This window comes from Morone saxatilis, unplaced genomic scaffold (genome assembly GCF_004916995.1).
Source record: "Morone saxatilis isolate NCDOM2014 unplaced genomic scaffold, NCSU_SB_2.0 Contig20, whole genome shotgun sequence".
Classification (NCBI taxonomy): domain Eukaryota; kingdom Metazoa; phylum Chordata; class Actinopteri; family Moronidae; genus Morone; species Morone saxatilis.
In genome coordinates, this window is record NW_023339763.1 from 16,942,938 (window position 1) to 16,958,199 (window position 15,262).

General features: G+C 39.9%; 1 protein-coding gene across 7 annotated transcripts in view; it reads left to right on the forward strand.

Annotated features, from left to right (window-relative positions):
- Positions 1-15,256, forward strand: part of npas2 (neuronal PAS domain protein 2) — a 37,166-nt gene extending 21,910 nt beyond the window's left edge. For 3 of the 7 annotated variants that reach the window (XM_035665922.1, XM_035665923.1, XM_035665921.1), the window contains 20 exons: positions 1,683-1,739; positions 2,761-2,915; positions 3,025-3,116; positions 3,481-3,570; positions 3,963-4,083; positions 5,341-5,454; positions 6,092-6,210; positions 7,799-7,881; positions 7,976-8,082; positions 8,263-8,410; positions 8,525-8,609; positions 8,700-8,826; positions 10,394-10,491; positions 10,636-10,722; positions 11,465-11,641; positions 12,510-12,725; positions 12,863-13,050; positions 13,156-13,248; positions 13,340-13,550; positions 14,784-15,256. In XM_035665922.1, the coding sequence (XP_035521815.1) occupies positions 1,683-1,739; positions 2,761-2,915; positions 3,025-3,116; positions 3,481-3,570; positions 3,963-4,083; positions 5,341-5,454; positions 6,092-6,210; positions 7,799-7,881; positions 7,976-8,082; positions 8,263-8,410; positions 8,525-8,609; positions 8,700-8,826; positions 10,394-10,491; positions 10,636-10,722; positions 11,465-11,641; positions 12,510-12,725; positions 12,863-13,050; positions 13,156-13,248; positions 13,340-13,550; positions 14,784-15,002 (2,587 nt within the window). In that variant the 3' untranslated portion in view covers positions 15,003-15,256. The remainder of the gene's footprint in view (positions 1-1,682; positions 1,740-2,760; positions 2,916-3,024; positions 3,117-3,480; positions 3,571-3,962; positions 4,084-5,340; positions 5,455-6,091; positions 6,211-7,798; positions 7,882-7,975; positions 8,083-8,262; positions 8,411-8,524; positions 8,610-8,699; positions 8,827-10,393; positions 10,492-10,635; positions 10,723-11,464; positions 11,642-12,509; positions 12,726-12,862; positions 13,051-13,155; positions 13,249-13,339; positions 13,551-14,783) is intronic. The other 4 variants (XM_035665924.1, XM_035665925.1, XM_035665928.1 and 1 more) reach the window with 4 other exon arrangements.
- Positions 15,257-15,262: the final 6 nt, after the last annotated feature.

The following is a 15,262-nucleotide window of genomic DNA, read 5'->3' on the forward strand; positions in this document are numbered from 1 at the left end:
GAACAAGATTTGTAGGCCAGGGCACCTCTTCAGAACTACAGTATTTCATTATAATACTGTTTGGCCACACATTTATCCCTTATCAAACAAATTGCAGGTTCTGCGATTTGGATATTGCACTTGGCCATGTCACGATTTCGAATATTTCAATTAACTGTGCAGCCCTATTGGACGTCTATCATCCTGAATATGGTTTGGCTAGCTGCTAATGTAGAAAAAGATGTTAAGAAAAACTCAAAGTAATACAGCTTTTGTCATTTCTTACTTAAAAAACTTCAGTCATTCTTTCTTTCTCTACCACAATTTAGAGCTGCTGAACAGTAGTTCAATGTGCTGCATAGATTCATTATTATTTCTGGGAAATGAATGGTGGTAATCAAATAGGAGCTGGGCTGCTTGTTAGAAAGTCTGAAAGGACGTCCTTCTGTCAAATTACAGCAAGGTTGCTGTTAAAGAGAAATTGATGAGTGTGGGTTGACTAATTAAATAATAAGATGATTGGCGACAAATGTGGGGGTGAAAGTTATTTCTAAGAAGGATTCAGCTGACTCTGATTTTTTTACAAGAATTTGGCATTGGTCAGTTTATAATACTACAAGGCACAAGGGAAAATATTAAATACACACCAGTGTAAAAACACATTCTCAGAATTCATTTAGAGAATTTAACTCTGAATAATTGAATAAATCTGTCATGTACTTTGCATAACCCTCCCAGTTTGAGCTGGAGTGTGCTACAATTTTTGAGCTATACATGTACATACTGCAGTGCATCTGCAAAGCACAGAACATTTCTCACAGATGTGATCAACATCTGCAAAGGGTAATGAAGCATTTTAATGAACCACTGCTGATCTAACACAACTAAGAGTTAAACTCACAACACAGGGGAACAAATTGAAGAAACCTCAGTAACATGGTAAATGTACATCTCTAGCCAATACTAAGTATAATTGTCCTAGAATAAAATGATATAATTATTGATCGTTGGCTCACCAGGCTAATTCTACACTCTTTCACTCTTACTCTTTTTCTTCTCTACTTGCAACACATGCTGTGCATGGATTCAGACAGCTGTTAAGAGTGAAGGAGACAAATTGCATTAAAAACAACTAGACCCGACCCGAGCCTGAAGGTTTATACCAGAAGGTGGCACTCCTTGAAATTGATTATCTGTGGAGTAGTAACATGCACAGAGAAAACGCCGTAATCAGGTTAAAGTCTTTTTATTTATTTATGTACGGTTCAACGCTGTACAAATGATTATCTCTTTTGCCATTAATGAACCTGTTACTGAATATAAAACTTACATAGCAAGTATCTACTAGCAATAATGTGTAAAAAAGGATAGCATTGGCTGCTGGCTAAGTCCTCCCTCTGCTCTTTGACAGTTGACAAATTGTCCTCTGATACAAGTGACATATAATGTGAATCCACATGTTAAACCCGCTGCCACATTTCTTGTTATTATTAAACTGTGTGAGCCTGAATGTGCAGCATAACCCAAATATACGTATATTGAGTAGGGCATTTACGTGCCACAGTGACCTGTTAAATATGGGAGAAGATGAAGGCTCTGCAACTGGGTTACCCAGTTATTTAAACAGTGCTTTGGATGAAGCCAGTGAGATCACAGTTTGTCTCTGTTAACCCTTATTTACCATGTACCCCTCTGTTTTCTAGCACCAACAGCTGTGTGGACGACTTAATGGATGAAGATGAGAAAGACAGGGCAAAAAGGTAGGCTCAGTGTTCATGTTTGTATGTCTGTCAGTGTGGGCTTTTTTCTCCCTGATCCTGCAGTAATGAGGATAGAAAACATGTATCTGTGGTGGTAGTTAATCATTTTAAAAGAAACTTAAGAATGAAGTCTATGGAAATTAACACTATCTGAGCATAACTTATATATAATTTTATAAATAATAAAAAAAAAAAAAAGACATAGTTCACAAAAAATGCATCCAAGTGATGATTACGTTTTGTCAGCTCTTACTCTTGCTTCCTTTCAGCTGTATAATATAACGTAATATTCCACGCTACTTAATTGTGCTAATAGTTACAGAATACATTTTTTTTTATTGCTGACCATAATGTTGTCTGATCTCAACAAATTAAATTTGTCAGAGTTGCTCCAAAATGCCTGCTCTGACCCCGTTGATGAAATGTGTAATTTGTTGGACAAACTAAAATGGCAGATGTAAATGTTCCAAAATAATTCCAGATTAGTTAACATTAAAATAGCCACAAACTAATTCTTTCTCTTTCTCAATTCATGGGGAAAGAAGAATGAATGAATTAACCAGTATGATGTAACCTAGAGTGTAAATTGGTCTAAATTGGACTGCTGTATTCTGTATTTAATCACCTGGCTCATATCCTTTGTATAAAATCCACCTCTGTGTTTGAGTCTGATTTATAATTATGTATTTGTATAGTTAATTACCTACTCTGTAATTGTCTTTTTAAAGAACCGAGCTGTATTAATTCTTTGTCACGCTGCCTTAATAACAACGTTATTTTACTCACAGATAGGAACAAACACAGGCTCTGTTTTCAGAACTGTGCTGCTGTGACCCCCCCACTCATTTCTTTGAATCTATTGTGAACTGTTTTGATTCTTCTGTCTATCCTTGCAATCTTGGCTAGGTTTTGTTTGGAAAAGCGATGCACTGCCTGAGCAGGATAAATAAACGTTGATTGACTCGGCTTCCACGTATAATTCCCCAGACTTATAATTGTTCTCATGTGTTCACCGCTGAAGGGCATCGCGTAACAAATCTGAAAAGAAGAGAAGAGACCAGTTCAATGTGCTCATCAAGGAGCTATGCACCATGCTGCAGGGTCAAGGCCATCCGCGCAAGATGGACAAATCCACCATACTGCAGAGAACTATTGACTTCTTGCAGAAACAGAAAGGTATGAATATGTAGTTAGTTATTAAATTATTAACTGTTAAGTTCTTCTCATTTCTTTTTTTTATTTTCCATCATTTAGTTGATTTAATCCTCATCTTTGTGTTTTTCAGACATCACTGCACAGAATGAAACTTGTGATGTGAGACAAGACTGGAAGCCTTCGTTCCTCAGTAATGAGGAGTTCACTCAGCTAATGCTGGAGGTAAAGCCCAAGAGGATGTTTGTAGAGAAGTAGAAGTGGATTAAGCTCTGACATTGACTGATATTGATATTGAAGAAAGGAAATATTCACCCTAAAATGCCCATGGATACCCGGGCAAGATGACATGATGGGAATTTAATTTTCAGCTGCATCTATATTTACTGTTGTTGGAAATGTAAGAACTCTGTGACTGTGGTAGAGTAGATGAGACACTTTGAGGCAAACAGGGCACAGAAAGAGAAGTAAATAACAGCACATGTTAATATAAGTGTGTCACGCATTTAACTACCACAGATGATGATGATGATGATATGTGGCAATGCTGTTTGTCATCAAAGTGCTCACTTTCTTCCTCTTTTTACAGGCCCTAGATGGTTTCTTGGTGGCATTAACTACAGATGGCAACATCATATACGTATCTGACAGCGTTTCTTCACTTATTGGCCATTTACCGGTAAGTGAAAAAGCTTAATTAAGTTACTTTTATTCTCTTGCTAACATCGTTTTATTGTTGTCCTTTGTATTTGTTTTTAAGCTTCAGGCTCATTCTGATCACGACATACAAACATATCTTTATCTATAAATCTTTACATATTTGTATCACAGTTTAACTTTCTCATGATGTATCTTTACATTCCTACACAGTATTTATCTTACATAACTTCTTTCATGGCAATGAATAAAGATTAATTACGTCAATTACTGTATGTGCTGGTTTAAAACTGCAATTGACTCTAAGTGTGTCTGAAACTACTTAAAAACGATAATAATATATATAGTATATATTGTTGCATGTTAAACGCTCACCAGCAGACTAACGATCATACATCTATCCTTTTCAACCAGTCAGATATGGTGGACCAAAATATCTTGAATTTCCTCCCGGAGCGGGAACACGGGGAGGTGTATAAGCTGCTATCATCCCACATGCTGATGACTGACCCCATTGCTTCTGACTTCCTTGACAGTGAGTTATCCTACTGGGCACGCAGTCTGGCCCCTGTCTGTCTCCCATATCAGGAAGTCAAAAGTTCAATACATATTAGCCAGTCTTGTAATTTTTCACTTGGAGCTTCTGTTCGATATGATCGATGTCTGAAATACAAAGACAGTTGACTCTTGATATAAGTCTTGTCAAGTTCCTTTCCAAGTTTGTGTTTCAGAACATACCCAACGATTGCCCTGACACTAATAGTGTCGCTTGACACTCTTTATATATAGAGCAGGTTGCTGAATTGGGATCTAAAGTTTATCGGATTGCTGATTAGTGTGTATCTATGATTAGCCTTTTTGCTAATAATAGGAGCTAGCTTAGTATCATAGTTAAGACTTTAAATCACTGTTCTGTTAGCACAGTAATCCAAAGCAATGTAGTATCTGGGGCTCAAGACACTGACCTTAATCCTGTGTTTCTATTGGGCTTTTCCGAGGAAGAGAGATGGCGAGTTGCTAGTGTGTTGGTCTATCCTTAGAAGCCTAAATAGCAAACTGTCACAGAGCCATGTCTGGAGTGATCATCATGTCTTGGGGACATTTCAAAAGAGACATCTATCATTTGTCTTCCTTGCATAAAAAGCTTTCAAGCAAAGTGCCTTACTGTGCAAATTATGCTAAATCGTGTTATACAAGATCTCATCTTCTTTTAGCCACTGGCTGAACTCACATGAATTCAAGTGGTGCCCAAACTACCTTGGCCTGTTCACCCAAAATGTACTGATTTTTGAGCTTCTGTGTAACTGCCTGCTTATTATGCACACTATAATAATGAATTTGCAGGAAATTCAAAATCTTGTTGCAGTCAGATTGTTCCATTATTAAGTTTCTCCATCTGAGAGTTCACATTAGAGAGCGACTGAAGCTTAAAGTGAATTTGTTATGCTGTCAAACCATGAATCTGCAACTTTTAACTCTCCCAAGGGATGTAAAAAATGTGTTAACGACGGTATTAAAAGATTACATAAGCATGGTGCCATAACCCTGTGTTGATGTGAACTCTTTCTTTCTCCTCAGGCTATTTGAACATTTCATAGCAAAACATTATTTATTGTCAGATCTAAAGTATGATGAAGTAGAAGTACTGCAGATCTGTAACTACTGTGTTGTCAGTATCATACAAACCTGATCAAAACACACCTCATTAAGAATTGGGACACTTTGTTATACAAATGCACATATACGGGATTATAAATAGGCTGTTAGTCATGAAAATGCTGCTGTTTTTCAGGTGAGGCACACATTGAATTTTGCTGTCATCTAGCCAGAGGTAACATTGACCCAAAGGAGCCGCCTGTATACGAGTATGTCAAGTTTGTTGGAGATTTCAAGTTTCATAACAATGGTAAGGATTTCTATTTTCTCCTTATTTAAAATACTTAAAATTCAGTGAACTGTGTAACTCTCGTTCATTTAGTAAACACTTTTGTTAAGGTCAATAAATACTCTTAAAGGTCCAGTGTGTAACATTTATTATTCATGTTGTATTTTTGTATTACTGCTACCTTGTCCAGGTCTCTCTTATAAAAGAGATTTTTCATCTCAATGGGACTTCCTGGTAAAATAAAGTTAAAATAAAATAAAAAACAAATTTAGTGCGATCTATTGGCAGAAATGGAATATAATATTCATAGGCATGTTTCCATTAGTGTATAATCACCTGAATAGAGGAATTGTTAAATTTTTGTAGTATTTTATATCTACAGACGCAGTGGGTCACCTCCATGGAGTCCACCATGTTGAACCGCTATGTTTCTACAGTAGCCCAGAAGGGACAAACCAAACACTTGCACTAGATAGGGGCATTCCCTTTTTTGGGCTTTTCACAGCTACCGTAGCAGACACCACTATATGCCCCGAAATCCTACACACTGGACCTTTAACTTAGCATTAATTTAACAAACTGAATGGGGGGGGAAAAAAGAAAGTAGTTGTCTTTCATGGGATAATATTAAAGCGGTACCTTGTCTTCTGTCACACAGTGCCTACATCTTCTTGTAACGGGCTTGAGTTGACGTTACCAAGAAGCCTGCAGTCATCGCTGGAGGAGCAGGTCTGCCTCATTGCTACTGTACGATTAGTCACTCCACAGTTTCTAAAGGTAAGACTGGCTTGGACCTTAAAATGTCTGCCTTTGTTTGTCAGTTTTTTGTTGCATGCGTGTGGCGTCATTACTCTCAAAGGAATAAAACAGGTGGCTCTGAAAACAATAATAATCTAAATCTGCATGGTCCACTGCATGAGGGGAGTTTTGTCTGAGGGATCAGACATTTTGGTTCATACTGAGTCCATCATGTCAAGCACTCTCTGGAGATTTTTTCTGGCACACTGTGTACCTTCCAACTGATTACATCAGTAGGATACATCTGCTCCCAAAGGTGCTCTAGGGGTTGAAATATGGAAGTAAATTTGAGTCAGATCAGGATGTCATGTTGGGGTTAGAGTGTGGCCTTTTTGTACCAAGACGCAAAGGACAGTCCAAAGAATAAGGTGTTTATAAATGGGTTTTTTTCTTCAGAGGCAGTGTGACAGGTCTTTTCATTCTGACTTTTTTTTTTTTTATCCATGCCTTTTTTCTGCCTTTAAATGTGCCAGAAGAACCAGATCCATTGGACAGGATTCAACTCTTCCCCCACTACTTGTTCCAAAATGTAAAAGACACTGATTACACTGATTTGCCAGATGGAATGACTGTAACGGTAAAGTCTGGACCATATGGCATGGAATATTTTTTCCCCTCAGATACTCAGACACAAGACAAATCTAGTGCAATTACTGGTTTTAATTTGTCGTCTTTTTAACGCTACACCTAACATATTTTTCACAGTTTCTCCCACAGACTAGTTGCGGTCATCATACGCTTTTTCACAATATATTTGAATGTTCAAGGGTACAGCAATATTGAGAGCATGCAAAAAAATATGATTACAAGTTGATTGCATGTAAATAAAATCTTCCGGCACTACTCAGCCTACCAAGAGTACCTCTGCATTGCCTGAGCTCTGTTGGGCTCTGTATGTTGCTATAGACACCATTTTGTATATTTGAATTTTGTAGACTAGTGTGTCATGACGATGTGACATTGTTGTGTAAATAAAGTTTTCGGATTTGGGCTTTTATTTGTTTAAAGCCCCTACAAAGAACTTCAAAAAATCGGTAGTGTTCCCACTGTCTTGTTTCATTGATTTCAAGGGGAATCTGACCAGGTGGCAAGCATCGAGAACTACTGAAGATAGATAGAAATCACCAGTCTTCTCATGGATGGTCTTGTTTGTTTATGTAGGTCATATAGGGGCATCAGTATTAAATTGAGTGTTTCATAACCAGTTTAAAAACTCATAGACACTTTTAATTTCCAGATACCTTTTAACATACATGAATATAACCATATTTATAACTCTATACATACTGTGCATTTTGTGACTTGTTTTGTAATGCAAGCATTATACCAACCTTGTATACTTTCCTTTCTTCTACAAAAATGATGAAATCTTCACAAAATATTTAACACATTGTATTTGAACTGCCTACATCAGCTTGGTTGTTATGTATAAGCAAAGTCGATGATCTAAAATCAAGAATAACTTTAATCTGCTTCACATTAGAGCAGCTGAATTGAGTGGACAAACTTAAACTCTCCCAACTACTACAACTACTGTGACTCACCTTGTGTCTTTATGTTTGTTTAGGATTTGTGTAATGTGGAAGATCCTTGCGAGGAATTCACATCCAGACACAGCCTTGAATGGAAGTTCCTGTTTTTAGATCACAGGTAAAAGATTCTCCATGATTACTTCTCTTATCAATCAGCACTGTAGATTTAATTTTTTTTTACTACATACTTATGATCTTCTTTGTGGTTTCAGAGCTTCGCCAATCATCGGCTACTTACCCTTTGAGGTTCTTGGAACTTCTGGCTATGATTACTATCATGTGGATGACTTGGAGCTTATAGCACAGTGTCATAAGCAATGTAAGTAACTCACCTCTCTCTGTTGCTTATCAAATCGCCTTTGTTCCCACCACGTCCAGGAATCCATCTGTGTGAAATCGTTCGTAGTTAAATGCATTCTTCCACTGTACTTGTGCACAGAAAAAGCCTTGACCATTGAGACCCGAACACAGCACTGATGTTCTTTTTTTCTCTCCTCAGTAATGCAGTTTGGAAAGGGTAAATCCTGCTACTATCGCTTCCTGACCAAAGGTCAGCAGTGGATTTGGTTGCAGACTCACTACTACATCACCTACCACCAGTGGAACTCCAAACCTGAGTTCATTGTCTGCACTCACACAGTTGTCAGGTAAGTCTTTCTCAGCGTCCGGGGATGTATAAGGCATAGGTTGTCTTGGAAAAAATAACAATTTGTTTAAATTAAGGTTAAATTAGTTCTTTCTATGTCTTGTTTTCCTTGCAGTTATGCTGAGGTGCGAGCTGAAAGGAGGAGAGCGTTTGGCTTTGAAGAGCTGTCTCCTCCTGAGATAGCTCCCTCTTCAGTGAAGGTAAGAGTCTAGACAGTATGTGACGTTTACAAGGTCAGTCCTTTCTGTCAGCTTCAGATCTGACCCTTGGTGTTGAACTCTGTGTTCCAGGCTCAGGAGCTGTACTTGGACATCTGCTCCACACTGGATCCTCCACGGGACAGAAACAGCGGTGCACGTTCGGTATCCTCCCACAGCTCCCGGAAGTCCTCCCACACAGCACTGTCGGACTCTGCATGTGAGTCATCCTCAGTTTCCTAAAGTGCTAACTCACTCAACAGCATGTCAATATGTACAGGAATCCTGCACCTACATGGCTGCAGGAGCTGTTGTTTAAATATAGATTGTGTTGATAATTTATAGATGGTGACACTTTCCAAGGCAGCAAATAATACGACTTGCCGTTATTCAGCACGACAGTTATAACGCCCAAGCTTTGATTGGGTCAAAGTAATGGAGATGTTAGAATCGTTTGAATATAATAAAATCTGAGAAGACTTTGTGATCAAAGGTAAAACCTCTGTAACTAAGCAGAGTTGAAGCCAATAAAACACCTACCATAATATATGTGGGTGACAATGCATCTATGAAGAAATGTTTCCGAGGCTCACTTTATCATGTTTGAGCCTCCGGTCTCTCTCACTTCAGCTGCTCTTCCACCCACCGTCTAATATACCAAATCACTTGGTTTCCATCTGCATGTTTATGAACAATACACAGTGGCAGATTCATTACACCTGCGGCTCATGAACATAGCTGCTGCTTCCCTTACCCCACGCACATATACAGAATATACGTTTATTATTTTCAAAGGCGTATTCATAAAACTGCATCTGTCAGAATAACAGTTGGTAGATGATTTTTCTTCAGTTTTTTTCTTCCAATTTGCGTCGGCTACGTTAAAAAAAAACATCCACGGAATGCATCACAGTTAGTGGGTTTAAGTCAGAGGCAGAATGAGGTGGCAATCAAGGGCTCGTGAATCAGCAGTATTGTTACACAACCAGAGAAGAAATGTATTTCATAAATAGTTCTGCCTTTACCTCAGAAAGCTAGTTACTCTGTTGAGTAAGAAACACAACTATTAACAATTTTCCCTTTTTTTGTGTTGAAGTTAAGGATATTTACATTGAAAACCTAAAATGTCTGAATGCTTATATTGTGCATTTATCTGCAGCCATTAAACATCATGGTGAAACCGGTCATCAGGATTTTCTAAATAATGCTAGTCGAATACGTGAAACAGCATGCAGTATTATTAATACATTAATGCCAATCAAACTCACATTAGATCATTGGATTTTTGTTAAGAGATCTCACACCTTTTCCTAACGTGAACATTTTCACAACAGAGAGCAGGACATCCCTTTACAGCCATATCTTTGACTATAAACTAAATTAAAGATCCAGTTATTTTTTCATTTGAAAAATTTTTCTTGCCTGCATCCTCTGCTCAGCAAAAATAGGATTTTGAAAAGTGAGGGGGACATGTTATGCCTTTGTACCAGTGTCTATGAAAAGATCCATAGTGGGAGGGTTTGAAGCAAACATTTTCAGATTATTTGTTATGTCCAGCCAAAAAGCCTTTTAAAAGAGAAGTATCACTTTCACTCAAATAAGTTGTTCTTGCACCGACCACTGATGATTGACAGATTGTAAGAAGTGTAAGAAACACACTCAAGAAATGAGTCAAACACCAAAGACTTTGAATGTTGTAGTTATCAGAAAAACAGTGATTATGATTTAACTGAACCCAGTCTAGTATGACTGACGTATTTAGAGGTAACCTGTTGTCTCTCCTGCAGCAGCTAACTCCTACACAGAGGCCTGCACACCGTCATGGCAGTCTGCTTCCATTGGGACAGAGAAGACATCTGCCAGACTCCAACCTAGTAGTTCAAAGGTCAGTTCATACAATGTTTACATGTCTGTCTGTCTTTCTGTCTGTCTGTGGTAGATAAAATGGTGAGTGGGAAACAAGTGCACAAAGTCAACACAATATCACAGATTGTGTTAAATTGTAAAACTTTGTCGTTTTCCCCTGTAGAATTTGGCACAAAGACAAAATTCCTTTGACCTCGTTCCCCAAATGAGCCTTCCCCTTTCTCCTACCTGCAGCAAGCACTCCGCAATGGTTAGTGTTTAGACTTCTTCTCCTGCCTGTTGCCTTCCTCTCGTCTGTTTGTGTACAATATCTTGTTGTTATGACTGTTGCTGCAATTGTGTTTATGTCATCTGTTGCTTGTGCCTACAGTTCCCTTCAGGCCTAGTTATAAGATTATGTTATAAAACCAAGTGAGAAAGATGGTTAAAAAAAAGTATCAAGATTACGTATGTCTTTTGTGTTGTAGCTTTTCACATTTTGCTTGTGTATTTCTCAAAGAAATCACTCATCCGTATCATTTTTTTGACCTATTTCGCAGAAAAGCTTGATGTGCTTTCACCATCAGAATAAACTATTATATGACTCAGCTGATTATGTCCTCAGATGACGTATTTACAGTAGAGCTGTAATGATTAGTCGATAAAAAGAAAATTAGTAGCCAACTATTTTGATTCTTCTTTAATCCTTTTTCAAGCTAAAATGTCAAACATTTGTGGGTTCCTGCTTCTAGAGTGAGTGTGAGGGTTTGCTGCCTTTCTTTGTCATTTTGATAGTTAATGAAGGGTTTTGGGGTTTTTTGACTGTTGGTCGGCCAATAGAAGCAATCTGAAGACGTCACTTTGGGCTATGGGAAATTGTGTTGAGCATTTTTCACAATTTTATAGACCAAACAATTTCTTGTGAAAATAATTGTTAGTTGCAGACCTATTTTGCAGTTGGTTCTTAAGTTAAAAAAAAAAAAAGCTAAATTTTTTGGATCATGTCCTTCCAGCAGCAGCAAACGCAGCAGCAGCAGTCCATGTATCAGCTGCAGCAGCCTCAGCTCTGTGTAATGAACCAGCTGAAGGAGCAGCTGGAGGAGAGGACGCGCATTCTGCAAGCTGACATTAAGACGCAGCAGCAGGAGCTGCACGACATTAAGGAGAAGCTTCACCTCGCTAATCTCCAGGTAACACCCCCACCAAGATAAAAGGAAACAGGACTCATGTCATGCAGTCAAAAGTAAATATGAAAGTAACCAGTGCTCTGAAGTATTATCCACTATAGACAGAAGAGAGGAAATGTTGTTTTCTGCATTGGGAAAACACTCGATTTCATAAAGAATTGGTAGCCGCAGATTGAATCTATATATAAAACATGATTAGGCATGCATGTAATTATCAGCTGTTAAGGAAGTCAACATCATATTGTAAGCTTGTTACCTAACCCCTCACAGCAATGGTGGAATGGCCCCACCAAGAGGCCAACACTAACCAGTTCAGGCACAAATATTCTAACCGCTACATGACCCAAATAACATGCACAGAGAGGGAGACTCTCAGTGTGGTACACAATGGCTGTACAGTAGTGTTTCTATAATTAAGACAAGTTACCAAATACCATCGCCCCCCGGGTGTGAATGCAACATGAGATGAGCTGTGAGCCAATCAGAATTACACCTGAACTGAACTGTCCTTTTTTTTGTTTGCCACTGTTGCCTCACCTAAATTAGAATGTATTTTTGCCTATATTTGATAAGGACAAAGGCAGACAGGAAACAGGGGAAAAGGGGGGTATAATGTGCAACAAAGGCGATGGTTGTGACCGTGTGGTCATGCGGTGTGCACTGTAACCATTCGGCTCCAAAATATGAATAAATCTATGAATAATCTAATAACAGACATAGTGCCGAAAATAAACACAGAACAGAATAACTCAAATCTTCCTACAAACTAGGCAGAATAGCAGCCATATTATTGGCTGTAGTAAACCCCTAAAACTAATACATTAATTTTCTTTTAGTAAATGAATGATAAATTTGCTTATGTGTGTGTTAGATGTTGTTACAGCAGCCTACCCACAATGACTTTGGCCAGGCCCAGCAGCAGCCCCAGCAGCCCCAGCAGCAGCAGCAGAGCTCGGGAAGGCCGGCCCAGCAGAGCCAGTCAGGGGTGATCAGGCAGCTCTCGAGCCACCCAAAACCACCGTCCTGCGGGGCCCACAGTTCATCCCCTCACTCACTCCTGAGAGAGAGCAGCTCACCCTCATCACAGGTACAGAGCTGTAAAATCCAGATCTGGAACTAATAGTCAGAAAACTGTTAGGAGAGCTATCCTCTAATGCTAATGCTTTGACCGGTGGCTTCTACAGGTTTTTATAGGCCGTTTGTGTTCCTTTTGTTTCACTGTAGGTCCAGCAGAGGATTGCGCGGAGCGGGCAGGCGCAGTCAGCAGTGAGCGTGCCCGTGCAGACGAACACGAGTCTGACGATGCCCTTCTACAGCAACCCTATGATGTTCTCCCAGACCAACACGAGGTCTCTGCAGGATGCAAACCAAAGACACACAGACAGCGAGTTCAGCCAAGATGGACAACTACGGTGAGAGCCCTGAAAGAAACGGAGCCTCTTTGACAACGCGCCTTGGTTCGGTTTTTTTAACAGTACAGATCGAGTTCTTCCAGTAACACGTTTTATTTCCTGCAGCATGCTCCTTAACCAGCCAATGCAGACGCTGGTTCCCACTAGCGGTGTCACCTCGCAGCCTTCCCAGTGTAACATGGGCATCTCCCAAACCATGTGAGTACTGTTTTGATTCGACTACACACAGTCTGTTTGTACAGTCTTATTTCATGTTGTGCCTGAGTTCTTCGTTCTGCCCTCCACACAGATACACGTTGGAGCAGCAGATCATCGCCCCTTCGTTCTCCATGCAACAGGTCAACTGCAACGCCGTCCTCGTGCCCTCCCCAGTCTTCACGTCCCCCATCATGATCCCGCACAACAGTTTCATCACAAACCAGTCCCAGTCAGCCTACCACTCTCAGCCTCAGGCTTCTCAGCACTCCTTGCAGCTACAGCAGCCCCAGCAGTTCTTTCAGGTACGACGCCCATCTGCTGCGTAGTGATGCAGCAGTTTTACGTGCGTAGGTTTTTCTAGAAACACATTTTTGACATATTATTACTCAGGTCATTTGTGATGGATTGTTGCATAATGCTGCTCAGTGCGATTACCCAAGGCTTTATATTTACTGATTTATGATAATCTTAGGCATTACACTGCATCTGAATCCCTAGTTACCACAGCAACAAGCTACCCCACAGGCTGTCAACCTAGAGAGCGGTGTTATTTTCAATCATTCTGAAACCCCGACTTGGATGTAAGAAAGCTGCGCTGTGATCTAAAATTCATTAGGTCACATATTAAATCGGGTTACACCAGACTTGTTTCTCATATTTGTCCAGAAGGGACAACACGAGTCGCCAGCTGTTAAAAAAAAACTCACCATAGATAAAATGTGTTAGTCTAATTCATAAGTAGATTACCTAAATCCCTCCAAAAGCCAAAGACAATATTACATCAGTTTATTTACAGTCACACTGTGGAGCCACTTCAGACATCATCATAGATGCTTTCATCACTGAAGTGACCACTTTTAGTTCTTGTTCAAGTTATAGGCATAAGGTACAGTACACAATTTGTCATGTGTAGGTGTGTTTTTTGTTTTTACTGATGGGAGATTTGTATCATTTAATTGTGAGATTGAAAGATTGAATAGTTAAATCAGAAACATTGCTTTTGTGTGCAGCCATGGATCATAAAGGTGCTTCTTGCCTCGTGCTGAGGTCTGTAGGGATTGAATTTATTCACTAACAGTCAGCTTCACTTTATTCTGCATTATGAACTATTGTACCTTCAGCAGCCACAGAGCTGCTGCCTATGCCCCATTCACTTATTCGCTGACGGTGGTTATAACTGTTAATGTAGCAGATCTTGGAGAACAACTGGGATACTTGGCAGACAAGACGCACTGTTCATTAAGTTTGCCATCATTTTGGAAGTTGCTATTGTGCGTATCGGGGGGACCTTTAAAAAGGTCAAACATAAGCCGCCTTCCTGCTTCCCACCCTGAAAACTTTCATTCAGCCCTTAAAGGTAAAATACTCAAATACTGGCAGAAGTCCACTCACCTATACACTACATGTGTTACGCATCCTAGTCAAGGATTAGACTGGCAACAGCTCAAGACAGATTTCACAGATAGAAACTTGGTGACCGTCTGGGGTTCTGTCAGCAGGCCAGAGTCCAATCATGTTCTCTTTTGTTTCCACAGATGACTCAAGGACTTGTCCATGGTGGATCTACTCCAACATTCTTACACACCGCTAACGTCCCACAGCAAAGCACCGTGGGATACATCCAGCAGCAGCCGCAAACACAGCAAGTGCAGCAAGCTCAGCAGCAACAGGCGCAACAGCAACAAAGGCAATACCAATGTTCCCAAAACCAGACTGGCAGTGTTTCAGACTTCCGGAATATGCTGACTCGGTAGCGCTTTGGACCGTGTGACAGCGCTGACATCACCCACTGTGTCGTCGCCGTGTAGGCGGCAGCACGTTGTGGCATTTGGAAGTCAAACTTGACGTCAAGTTCTGCAGTGGAAATGCTCGAGTGGAGAATCGCTTCTAGTGACCTTACTTTTGATGCGAAGGTGCCCATTCAGAAGAAGCCGGTGCGTACGTCACCGGAGTGAAAACCACTGCACTGGGCCGCAGGATCTGAGGAGAGTCTGAGGTGCTGGACCTTCATCAC